The sequence below is a fragment of the Ursus arctos genome, unplaced genomic scaffold (assembly GCF_023065955.2).
Source record: "Ursus arctos isolate Adak ecotype North America unplaced genomic scaffold, UrsArc2.0 scaffold_7, whole genome shotgun sequence".
Taxonomy (NCBI): Eukaryota; Metazoa; Chordata; class Mammalia; order Carnivora; family Ursidae; genus Ursus; species Ursus arctos.
The window spans coordinates 28,839,608-28,852,977 of record NW_026623089.1 but is presented as its reverse complement, the minus strand read 5'-3'; the positions used below and the strand labels follow the sequence as shown (position 1 = coordinate 28,852,977).

The following is a 13,370-nucleotide window of genomic DNA, read 5'->3' as shown; positions in this document are numbered from 1 at the left end:
ATACGAGCACATCGGGAATCCATCACATAGGGTTAGGTTTCGACATATGGATTCGGGGGGGATCAAAGACATCCCATTTATAGCAATGAGATATAATTGTTGAGAAATGACTGTCCAGCCACAGACTTCATTTCTGAAACCCCCCACATTTAGATGGGACCATGTGACTGACTTATGGTCAATGGAATTGAGTGGAAGGAATTTATGCCAATTCTAGGTAAGGCCTTAAACCAGCACTGTGGTTCTGCACACACTCTCTCCTTGTCTGCCAGCTGCATGTGGACGCCCATAGCAACCTTGGAGGCCAAGTGCTGAAATGGCAGACTGCCTACCAGTCTGGGTCCCTGAAGGGCTGTGGGGAATGGAACCACTACTCACCCCACTACCACCAATTAAACTTTGCACGATCTGTTAGCAAGAAATAAATGTCGATTATGTTAGGCCATTGAGACTCTGGGCTTTATCTGTTACTGCAGTTAACAGTTACTTTAACATAGTCAATGACATCTAACTTGAACAATAACATTTGATTTCCACTTAGAGCACTGGAGGCAAAGCTCATGGGGAAGAGAAAAGAGGGAGAGGCAGCACATCACGAGACCGACAACCCCCACCCTGTGTTAGTTCATCAGGTCAAAGTGTAGTGTGGACAGCAGTGCCCCTCCCCACCCCGCAGAACATCCTGAGAACAGAAAGTTAAGAGTATTCACATTTTATTACTTACAGAATGTTACCTCAAAATATAAGCTACCTCATGGGCCCTAACTCTGCAATCGCCAAGCTCATATAAACCTTAATATAATCTGATTTTGGAAGCAAATATTACCACCTGTTCAACTTGCCTGCAGAGGAGAGACTTTCCCTGGGAGGTGTTCCTGTACTCATTTTGCCAACTTCCAGATGAATAAAGCTTAGGTTTCTTCTGCTTCTTCCAAAAATATAATTTATTACATAACATTTACAACTTGAAAAAGGATCCCAGAATATTTTCAAGAATAATAATTAGAAGAGTAAAGTTCATGCTGTGGGCTATAAAGAAGGGGCCCCCTTTTCTCTGCTGGGTGCATAGGACAGTGGGATTTACTCATGAGCCAGTCATTTGGAACTTGGTCAGCTCCTCCCGAATGCTCCCAGGGGGCTGCTCTGGTGTTTGGTGTTTGGTTTCTTGTATTTTAGCTTTCTTGTTTTAGAGCGATCTTTGCAAAATACCGCCCCTCTGGCAATAGGTAATGGATTTATTATTTATTTAGTCTGGAAGACAAAGAGAAACTTGCAAGGCTCTTAGTGGTGGGGACAGGCGGGGCAGTGCCCTTAAAGGCAGCGCATGCTTGGGTGTTGCCTGGCTCTCCAGATCTTGGAAATACCGAGAATCATTACGTGTGGTGGGTGGTGGTGGTGGCAGGAGTGGTCCTTTCAATTATTCTACAGAAGAACACAGGGGAGAAGCGACCAGGAGGGTCACTGGTGGGCTCGAGGGGAGGCTGGATTCCAAACGTTACAGCCAAGGTCGGTCGGTCACAGCCCTACTCACGACCCATCAGAACCACTAGTCGGCTTTACTGCCAGACGTATCTGCCTGGGTCTTCTCTGAGTCTGCAGAGTTGAAACACTGCCCTTTTGCTTTCAGAAATAAAACCACTCTCAGTGGATTTCCAAGGTGAACGCAGCAGCTGCACCCCTCCCTGACATGGGCCTGGAGTGCATGCGTGGAGCACACCTGCAGATGGGGGCACGGCCAGGACGATTCCAGCAGCTCAGCAGTTCGCAGCCCTGCTGGGTCCTTCCCCGCCCCCCCTCAGCAGGCCTCAGTAGCTCCTGGTGCTCAGGGCCAGTGGGGGCCTTTCAGGGGGACTCCACCAACAAACTCTGCCATTTTGGAGGGTGCAGGGTTTGGGCCCAACTACTGGGGAGGGGATGGGACTACCAGGGTGAGTGGGCCTTGGGGAATTGCGGTTCTGGGGGTCCCAGGCCTTAGTCTCATTGTAGTCCAGTTCTGGAATGTTTAAGCTTCTCTCCATCCAGAGATAAGCTAATATCCCACAGTTGTGGCTTTTTCAGGGCACTAGAAAAATTGAGACTTTTTCTTCAAATAACAATGAAAATTTGTTCTGAGCCTTTGTGATAAGAAAGGAGAAAGAAAATCATTCCTAGAGGCAGGAAGAACAGAAAATCATCTCAAGAAAAGGCACAGACTTCTCATTATACCTTATTATGCTTTCAAATAAGCATTTCTGCAAGCCCATTCTTCAGTTTAAAGTAAAGTGGTTCTGAAGTCTTAGACGATCTCAGCCATGTCTTATCTTAGGAGGAAAAAATCTGATGTGGGAAGCTGGTGGATGAACTCCTTTGTCCCAGGGCCCAGCCTGGCAAGGGGCTCCCGTGGTGGGCATTGTGAGGCTGAGTTTTGCCCCAGGCTATCTTTTGCAGGGAGTGTGATAGGGGAACCCCTCTAGGAAGTGGTCCCTACTTATTTAGTAATTATCCACCACCCCAGAATGAAAAAACCAGGACAGATGCCTTGGACCAAAATCCCTAAAGAATGTGATGTTATCATGAGTTTCTCAGTATCCTTTGAATAATGCAAATACTTCTTCCATGAGACAGTTGCAAAGTTAGAATTGCAGGACCCCAAAGATAAATTTCAATGATTCCCTCCTCCCTTTTTATTAACTAAAAAAACAAAAACAAAAAACAAAACTTAAACCTCTTGGGGAGCATATAATACACAGAGAAAGATAAAGGAAGCAGGAGTGGCCCATCTTCTGCAGGGTGGGAAGCTTACTGAAGAACCGACTCTTATTTACAGAAAGTGAGCTTGCACGGAGCCCTGGAGGTCTGGCCGCCCTGGATGCGGGTGAGGGGGTGAGGCTGTGAAGTGGGCAACCACTGGGCTTGCTGGCTGCATGAACAGGCACTGGATTGTTCTGCGCTCAGCCACCCACTGCCCTGGGTGGCCCTACGCGAGCTCCGAACCCTCTCCACGCCTCACGGGAAGACTCCTTCACGGGGCTACTAGGTTCGCGGAGCAAACTGGCCAGGGCCAGGCCCGCCGGGACGGCTGCTTACGTGTGCTCTCATCCGGGGCCTGCAGCTGTGCCTGTGCCTGCATATAGAGGAGACTTTGCTATCTGCACACGTTTTTTAAAGCTTGAGGAGACAAGTTCTTTGTCTCTCTTTTCCTCTCTCGTCCTCACCTGGCCTGTCCTCTGCCACTCCTTTCCCTGCTTTCTCCCCCAGTCTTGGCACTTCTTGCTCCTCCCCTTGCAGAGCTGAGGCTTGAGCAGGAGGCTGCCTGGGTGGCCTTGCACGTGGCCATGCTCTCTCCATCGGCTTCCAGGCTGAGCCCGCCCACTGACCAGGTCCAGCCCAGTCCTTGCCGCCCCCCCGCCCCGCTTTGCTGGCAGGAGCTCATACCTCCGGTGCGCTCGTCCTCCAGGACCCACCGGCAAACACGGCCGAACCGAGTCCACTCAAGCACAGAGTGAGCCTGCCGGCGCCCTCTCCCCAGTTCCCCGCTCTCTGTGCTGAGTCTCCCAGACTTGTCCCTCCCTCGTGTCATCTTCCTCCTGTGTCTCACCTCAGACCCGGCCCTGTCTTTCCTGTCCTTTATCCTGAGAAAGAAAATCAACCCACAGGAGAGAGAGTCATTTCGGTGGTAGCTTATTTGCATCTCACCCCTTGAATCACGCAGGTTTATCACCACCACCTTTAAATCAGTCCACTTCCCCTGCCCGACTTGGGGCGTCCCACCCAGCACTGCACAGCTCCCCGTCAGACCTCGGCCTCCAGATTCCCCCTTCCCCCAGGGGCTGAACGGAAAGCTTTGCTCTGGGCTCACACTGGCTGGCCTGGGAGAGCACGGACCTGGTCAACCTTCACGACCAGATTAGATTTCTGCCTAGTAAATGCCACGGAGAGGCACACAGCTCCTGGGGAAGAGGCAGACAGGTGAGATTCAGTTGTGTCTTACAGTGATGGCTTTTGATTGACACCTCTTTGAAACGGTTTTGGTCAAACAAACCATTAAGGGCTTGGCCTACAAGCCTTTAAGATTCCTTCAGATTTGATGCAGATCTCATTATTTGCTTGTTCAGTTGGTGTGTGTGTGTGTGTGTGTGTGTGTGTGTGTGTCTGCGTTCGGTGGTTCAGTGTGCTTTCTCTTTGTGCTGAAACCCTCTCCCTCCCAGCCACATGACGGATGATGATTGCTTTTTGTGGTGCCTAATACATTGTTCTCCAGTCCATGAATATTGTTACCTGACTCCCATTCCAACCCAAGGGGACTCTGGATTCACAGAGGAATAGAGCCCTCTTACAAAATCTGGGGTATGATTGCAATTTTACTTTGGAAGCACCCGTTTCCCGGAGGAATAGCCAGTGATTGATGCCATTGTCAGAAACCCAGATGCGCACACTCATACATCAGCCAGGAAATGACATAAACAGCTCACCCAGCAGGCCGGCGCCGACCCACCCACTCGCTCCCCTGTGGGAAGAGAGGTGATAGGAAACCCGGGGCAACAGCAGGGAACAGACAAGGAGAGGAGTTAGAAGAGGGCTGGGCTCCTGAAGGCCCACCTGGTGGTTTCCTTCCTCATCTTGTGCCGAGGGCAGCGGCCACAGGCTAAGGTCCATAGTTACATTGAGACGTGACCCGGATCACGGAGAGCTGTTCCATCTGTCCGGGGAGCGCGCCGCCGGCTTCTTTCCTTGGTGCGCGCGCACGGGTACATACGGCTGCACACACCTCTCTTCATCCTTATACAGGTACAGGTGACGTCTACATTTTTCTTGGGGGTTGATGTGGCCTACCTAGGCGAAGCTCATGCTATGGCATTTGTCTCTTTGGAGAGCAAGTCTGTGCTGATTCCAGCAGGATGGGGCAGCAGAGACTGGTTTGTTGCTAAGAAGATGTTTGAAAAATCAGGATACTATTAGGGCGGGAGAGTGGAAAGCAGTCCAGCAGGCCTGCTGGTGACTTGCGGCTGTGGGAGTGGTTTATCGGTAGCGGCAGGCCAAAGCGTGGACGTTCTTGACCACATAGAAGCCCATGGTGACTGGAGGGATGACCAGTGTCCGGCCGGCCCGCAGGGGGCGGGGCTTCAGTTCTGGGAGGGTCCCATCGTCCACCATCACCAAGGGCTGGCCGTTCAGCTGCACTGACCTACGGTGAAGAAAAACAGCGTGGGACTTGTTATTGCTTCGTCACAGCAAAGTCTGGGCAGCCCCGGACTGCCTGCCAGTCTGTCTGATACCGGCCCAGCGGTCACTTGCTATGCCCAAGCTCTCAGCATCGTGTTTTACTTTTAAAAACTCATAAAAACTCCAGCAACGCTCTGAGAAAGAAATTGCCATTATCCCATTTTACCTAGAGTGGCTAAGGGACTGGTCCAAGGTCATCCAGCTTGTAGGTCTGGGAGCCAGGGTTTGAACACAGGTCGTCTAGTTCCAGACACACATCATTTAGACAAGTGAGAAGTCTGTGATGCAGAAGCTGAAAAGTATATTACACCTGTGTTTTTTTTTTTTTTTAAAGATTTTATTTATTTATTCGACAGAGAGAGAGACAGCCAGCGAGAGAGGGAACATAAGCAGGGGGAGTGGGAGAGGAAGAGCAGACTCATAGCGGAAGAGCCTGATGTGGGGCTCGATCCCATAACGGCAGGATCACGCCCTGAGCCGAAGGCAGATGCTTAACCGCTGTGCCACCCAGGCGCCCCCACACCTGTTGTTTTTTAAATCATAATAGCTGTTCAGTTTGACCTTGTACCTAAAGAATTGTTTCCCGTGGAGTGGTGCACAGGCTTAAGATGATTTCAGAAGTCTCCTATTTAAAAGATCTCTTTCTTTGAGAGATTAGAAAATTAACGTCATGTTACTTGTCTAGGCTTATTCTGAAGGAGGAGAGAGACACTTAATGACTCTCCTTTTTCTGAGAATGAGTTTTCAAATCTTTTTTTAAGAGACAGAGAGAGTGAGCAGGGGTGGAGGGGCAGAGGGAGAGGGAGAGAGAATCTTAAGCAGGCTCCACGCCCAGCGTGGAGCCCAACACGGGGCGCAATCTCATGACCCTGAGCTCATGATCAAGGGTTGGACGCTCACCTGACTAGGCCCCCAGGTGTCCTTCATATCTAATATTTATCAGATGTTTCTGTTTCAGCAACACAGTGGAGTGGGTGATAAAGTAGGCATTTTTTGATTCCAATTCACCCATCCTGCGTGCTTTCTTCTTCCTGTGCACCAGCCATCGTCAGCCCGGAGAAGAGGGCCGCACGCAGATACACTTAGGGGAAAGGGAAGTAACTCAGCACCCATCCCTGGCCTGTGGTACAGAATCCAAAGACCTTCCTAGGGGTGCCTGGGTGGCACAGCGGTTGAGGGTCTGCCTTCGGCTCAGGGCGTGATCCCGGCGTTATGGGATCGAGCCCCACATCAGGCTCCTCCGCTATGAGCCTGCTTCTTCCTCTCCCACCCCCCCTGCTTGTGTTCCCTCTCTCGCTGGCTGTCTCTATCTCTGTTGAATGAAGAAATAAAATCTTAAAAAAAAAAAAAAAAAACAAAGACCTTCCCAGCTGTTCCTGACCCGGAATGACTTGTACGGCCACTTATCCAGATTGAAGCTCAGTTTTCTGGGTCAGAAGAAAAGGCCAGAGCCAGACCACCAGCTGGAAATAAGGCTGTGAGTCACCCTCAGAAAATCAACATTGCATAGTGATGACTATTTTGGGGTCTTGCCCAACCTTCAATGTGATAACAGTGCAGTGATATTATCTGAGCTGTAAAGAGAATAAAATGTTAGAAGCTGATACAGAGATCTTTGTCTCATGTTCCTTCTGTGCTATGAATGATAGACGGGTTTAGAGAGAGATAATTAGAACTATGCCCGGCAGAGCAGTGAATTCCCAGAGATAAGTGTGTTGTGAATTGCTCCCAGCAGAGGGCAAGGTAGGGAGGCAGGTCCGGGCCTGGTCCCACATGGGTGAGTTTGGGTCTGGTCCAGATCTGACCAGCCAGAGGGGCAGCCATGCTCCTCCCGTTGGTGTGACTGAGGAATGAAAGAGCGAGCAGGGGACTCCTGTATGGAGAGCCAGACCTGCCTCTGGAAAAGTACAGAGGTAAGAGAACTGAGATCTGGTAAGTGTTGACATCAAATCTGCAAGGAGCTTTTGCTCCAAATTTAAGTGACTATCTCTGGTGAAGATAGCCTACTCACTGGAGTGGGAGGTGGGGTGAGAAGGGGTCCAGTTGCAAAAGAAAAAAAGCCAGAACAGGTCTTCACAGTGTACTTTCATTATTTTGTGTCAGATGGTGTGGATACCCAACAACCAGACATACACACCATCAAATACAAATTCAATAATACTAATTAATTTTTCCAATGAATCCTCAGTTGATATCACTGCTCCACTTGAAGAACTTCAATGATCCCTCTCATATATGGAACTGGGTGGAAGCCCTCCCCGTAAGGAATGCCCTTTTTGAGTCACATGATCCCAGAGCATGGATCTGGGCTCTGGGAAGTGTGATAAGCAAGCCTTTGAATGTCTAGATCATTATTCTAGAACAGAAATTCTAGATCTAGATCTAGAAATTCTGATTTCCTTGTTGGTTATTTGTAAAAAGCTAACCCAAGTGTGGGTGGGACCGGGAAGCATGGTTGAGATTCTGGACAATCTCTAATCCCAGGACCCCAGTCACTGACTCGCTAGATAGTCACCTCCCTTCTGGAGGCTTTTTCATCTGTGCAATTGCTATTGGCTGTCGGGCCAGAGACGTGAAGTAGAAAGTATGAGGCGCTCTGACACCATAACCAGTCCCGTAAGTAGGAGACTGTGTTTTGTTATTAATCCTTTCACCGTAGCTACGGGCAAACTTGCTGGTCCTTGTACTTGACCGCTCTTGGGGCTGACCAGTTTCATGGCTCCTTTTTAAAGCTCTCTCTTCCCTTGGCTTCCATGGTACCTCTCTCCCACTGTCTCTCTCTTACTCCCACTTTCCCTCTCCTTCATTTCTGCATGTGGTTGCCTCTTTAGGGGGACTGTTCACTTCCACCTGCCTCTCAGATGGTGGGGTTCTTGGCGCTTTGTCCTTGGACCTCTTCTCCCACACTCCATACTCCAGCTGAGTGCTATTACCCACACCCATGACTTTGATTGTTACCCGTGACAATACTCCCCAAACCTAGCCTAGATCCTTCTTCTAACTGATGGTATCTCCACTTGGTTGTCCCATAGGAACTACAAAGTCACTATGTCCAAAGTCGAAATTGTCTCCTCAAACCCTGTCCTTTTCTCTGCCTCTTTTTGTGTTGGTACCACCATCTATCCAGTACCTAAGCCAGAAAGCTGGTCATCTGGGACTTCGCCCCCAATTCCCACATCGGGGGGTCACTAAGTCTAATCAATTCTACCTTTTAATATTTTTCATATTTCTCCTTTCTCTCCACTCACTGCTACTATCCTAGTTCAGAACTTGCCATGTAACCGACCTCTTTGCCCCGCCTTGCCTTCCTCCTGCTGCTTGCCACACCGCCGGCAGAGCAATCCATTGCTGTCACTGCATTAAACTCTTCAACGTCTCCCTGTGCCTCCCGCTTGCACGCGGACAATGAAGCCCTGCTCTGGCCAGCTCTCCAGTCTCAGGTCCTGCCAGTACCCCTGACCCCAATGCTAACTGTGGCTCACTCACCTCTGGGGGTGGGCAATGGGCTGAGCTGGCTGTTCTCATCAGGTCATCATCAATATAGGCATGAACAGAGATTGCTTCTCAATGAATAGCTAGTTAAGTCTTGCACATAAATGAAATAAATATTTCTCAAATGACAACATAAGTAAGCATTGTTGGGAATAAAGTACACAAGTTCATTCAAAAGTAGAGTAAATATGTTTCAAGTGTAAGCACCAATAGATACTGTTGGGATTAATAAGACACAAGTTCATTTAAAACTGTTATAAAATTCCTAATAGATTTTTTTGGGAGGAGGGGGGCATCATGTGCTTTTTTCAAGCACGAGATTTTAAAGATTTTATTTATTTATTTGAAAGGGGGAGAGAGAGAGAAAGAGAGAGAGGGAGAAAGAGCAGGGGCGGAAGGGGCGGAGGGACAAGCGGATCTCCCACTGAGTGTGGAGCCTGACACAGAGCAGGGCTCTCGAACTCAGGACCCTGAGATCATGACCTGAGCTGAAACCAAGAGGCAGACGCTTAACTGACTGAGCCGCCCAGGTGCCCCTCAAGCAAGAGATTTTAAAAGGACAGTTACTACTATAATGTGGGAGGACTGTGGCATCAGCCCACACCACAGGGGAACCCTGGTCCTTTTATAGGGCTGGCCCCCTTGCCCCTCCTAGAACACAACCGCACTAGGTCCTTGCAGAGGCTGCTCAGGGGCTGTCCCCTCTGGGGAACCTTCTCTGATCTCTGGGCTGGGCTAGGAGCCCCAACTCTGGACTCTCCAAACTTACCTATAACTACCTCACTGAACTATAGTGAGTTACTCACTCCCCCTCAGTGGGCTGTGAGCTTTGTGAGGAAGGGGACCATGTCTTTCATCCCTAAATCCTCGGTGCCTAACAACGTGCTCAGCCTGGACTAGGGATGAAATATTCTTGAACAAGTGAATGAACTTTGAGGCTCCTTTGCATTACGTCTTATCTTCCGGGGTGGACTTTCTCCAGCTCGAGAGAGGCTCCCTGGAGGTTCGTGGAGTGTCTTTACAGATTTCATTAACCTACCAATTACTCTCCCTCTCAGTGGCTCTAGAGATGTGAGATAAGACCTGAATTATTGCTGATTCTCAGTTACTCACCAGATACCTTATCCCAACCTGACATGAGGCCACTGATCATGGATAGTATTTTTCATCCTTAAGAAAGATCCATATGACCATCTCTTAACTAAGCCAACATGAGTAAATTTGGTGAGACCCGGAGTCCCCATACATCCTCATGTATGAAGTCCCTCCATTGTAAAGACGGGCCACGTGCTTTACCGCCTCCATTCTATTTTTCCTGCTTACATTTTTCTTTTAGTATTTATCCTGTTACCCAGTGAAGTCAATCATGATAAATATTACAATAATCTTCCATTTTTATGAACAATTTATAAGTTTGAAAACATGGTCACACTGATGATAAAAATCGATTAGTACACACTATTTTGTACACAAAGGCATTTTGCTATGATTACATCTGACTATCGCATTTAGTCCTTCCAACACCAACTGAGGAAGGAGTTAGCAACCCTATATTATGGATGAGGAGATCAAAGTTTAAAGGGGTCTCACCTAAGTCACACAGCCATTAAGTGGTAGGGGTGAGATTTACAATGCTACCCTTCACCATGGTCCTATCTGGCCTCCCTTGTGATTGCTAAAGAGCCCTGTGAGGTATGTGGGGTTATTATTATTATTGTTGTTGTTGTAACTTTACTATTGAGATGAGGTCACAGAGGTTAAGTGCTTTGGGCAAGGTCACATAGCTAAAAGGTGGCTAAGCTAGGTCTCGACTTCAGTCCTTCTGACACCTCTTTCTACTATTTCGTGTTATTCTCCAATTCCAGATGGCACTCACCAGGCTCACGTTTCTTTATTTCAAAACCTTTCCTTATCATATTTCCATCACATTCTGGGACTTCCTTACTGCCCATGACTTTTCATACCAAATGTTAAACGATCCAGCCTATGTTGAACTATTTCTCTTAATTCCCTAGCTGCTGAGGGCATTTAAATTATCCAAATATTAGGACAACTGCATTTTATCACCATCTGTTTTTACGAAGTCTGAGTTACTTTTCAATTCCTAAACCTGTCTTCTTTATTTTGCGTGCTATTTGAAATGAGATTCAATGTGTCAGTGTGGAGTCAAGCCCTCTGCTCCCCCGGTCTCTATGGGAGCCCCTTGCCCAGGTCACCCTCCACCACCAGTCTACAGTCTCTGGTCTTCGTGTCTTACCCTGGTTCTTGCTAGCCATGGATACTGAAGCAAGCTTTCAACTATTCTGAGGCCTCAGGGAAGCAGGTCTAGTGAGCATGCTCTTTGCCAGTCTTGAAGATAATTTGCTGGACTCTGGTCTGGCCCTGGGTGGACTTCTGTGAGGGGCAGAGGTTGGGAAATTTTTTCCGTTATTAGAAGCAGTCTTGGGAATGGTGTGTGTTTCAGGCTGGCATATTTGGGACCTTGAGTGGGAAGTGTAGGGACTTAGAGATAATCACTCTGCCTCAGCTGCTTTGAGGAAGTGATTTGCCTTCTCTGAGCTTGGTTTCTCCATGTGTAAGACAGACTAGATGAGACCTAAGAATCCTTCTGTCTTGAACATTTTTTAGGTGGGTTGTTCAAAGCCTAACAGCTAGCTTGAGGCATTTAATGCCAAACTCAGAGTCATCCTGCACAAATAGAAATCTGATCATGACATTCACCTACCTAATGTTCAGTAGCTCCCTGCTAATGTTAGAACACTGTCCAAAGCCTCTATAAGACCCCACAGGCAAAGCCTTTTACCTACGTCTCCAGCCCAGTAGAGGCTCACCCTAGTTCCTGCCCATTTCAGCTCCCCACTACCACTTCCTTCCATTCCATGCTGCAATTTCTCCAAGCACAATCTCTGACTCAGAGTTTTTGTACATGTTCCTGCTGCCTGGAACCTTCTCCATACTCCCTCCCCCTTCCAGCTTCCTTTCCCTTGCTAACTCCTGTCTATCCTTCAGGTCAGATGCCCCTCCAAAGTGCTTCCATATTACCCCATACTTCTGGGGTCTCTGCACTCATCACAGGTACTGGCATTGCTGACCACTGGCCAGTCTCTCCACTAGGCAAGAAGACCATGTGTCTGTCCTGTTCATTCCTGCACTCTCCCTATACCAACTCACACAGCAGGTGAGCAATAAAAGAAGGACTGGTTATAAATATGCAGGTAGATGAGCCTAGAAGGAAAAGACACTGGACTGGAAGACCAGAGACTTGAGTTTTAGTCCACACTTCCCACATGAAATGTGCAGGCCTGGACATGTCACCACTCTGTTCTGGTCTCTGTTTGTGGATCCTTAAACCATGAGAGGGGGAGAGAAGAAGGGAGGCAGGAGAGAGGGAGGAAGGAGGGAGAGGAAGGAGAATGTGTAAGCATCTGAATGTGTGTGTTGGGGAGGGGACATCAACTCCCTTTGCTCCTCATAACCCACACACCTCCTGGTCTGACTCTCCTTCCAAAGTGCTGCCCCGTGCGCCACTAGAGGGCACTCTTGTTCTACACAACAGCGCCGGGCGGCCACTTGGCGCTGGCTCCCAGGAAGCCAGAGCGCGTGCGCCGCCCCCGCAGCCCGCACTCGGTCCCCGCAGGGTCGGCCGACCCCGGCGGGCAGGGGGGCCCTGCGCTTGGCCTGCCGGAGGAACAGACCTCAGGGTCATCAGTTCCCAGCAAAAACTCCGTGGCGGTCCACTTGGCAGGGGGCCCCCCTGAATGTGGCCAATATTAAGTAAACGTGCGCTGCCGGGCTTCGATTCCCGCCGGTTGCGGGCTTCTCGGCCGGCGTGCGGGGAGGGGGTCGGCGCAGGTGCGGGGCGCCCTGCGATCCGTCTCCCCGCTCTCCCGGCCCAGTCCCCGGGGCCCCGGCCCTCCGCGCAGGCTGCGCACCTGTGTGCGCTTTACTGGCCCCCGAGGCCCGGCTGCCGCCTCGCGGCCCCCTCGCTGAGTTAGGAAGCTGGTCTCTGCAGCTGCCTTGCCCTTCTCCAGGTCAGGGGCAGGTTAGAGCCTGGAGGGTCTGAGGACAGAGGGGTCTTGCTCCTCTCCCCTGCTCCGGGAGAGGCTGTGCATCTGGGGTAGCTTAGAAAGGGAGTTCCTTTGAAGTGGCCCGGAGTGATCGCTACCCCGCTGGCGAAGGCTGCTCCGGAGTGGCTGCAGGCTGATGTCCCCGGCTCACTAGCCCGGCTGGAACAGAGGCTTAAGGATGCTCATTAGGCTCTCAGGGGTGCTCCTGCCTCAGGGGTCATGGGGAGGATTACTTCCAAGTGTGCCCTGAAGCTTTTCTCCTCTGTGGCTTTTGCCTTGCCTGGAATCGGTAGAACCTGTCAAGAGGTGTACCCTTCCCTCCAGGCCCCACTGAATATGGCCTCCTTCACAGGGCCTTATCTGAATAGTCCCAGCGGCAAGACGGGCATATTATCTGCAGCTCCCTCTTTAGCACTCGTCCTCAGCTTTATTGTATCTGTGTGCTGCAGTCATTTTGCCTGCCTAGACCCATCCGTCTGCATTTCTTAATTTTCAGTAGCATGTGGTTCAGTGCCTTCTTGCTTACGAGAGTGATTCTAATTAATGTTGGTTTAGTTCCACTCAGGCAACCTCTCTAGGAGTTCTCCTGATTGGACACTCCAACCCCTT

At 49.7% G+C, this 13,370-nt stretch overlaps 1 protein-coding gene across 1 annotated transcript in view; it reads right to left on the bottom strand.

Moving 5' to 3' along the window:
* Positions 1-916: 916 nt before the first annotated feature.
* HPSE2 (heparanase 2 (inactive)) overlaps positions 917-13,370 on the bottom strand; it is a 640,767-nt gene continuing 628,313 nt past the window's right edge. Inside the window, exon 12 of the mRNA XM_048219210.2 lies at positions 917-5,164. Coding sequence (XP_048075167.1) covers positions 4,999-5,164 — 166 coding nt within the window. The 3' untranslated portion in view covers positions 917-4,998. The remainder of the gene's footprint in view (positions 5,165-13,370) is intronic.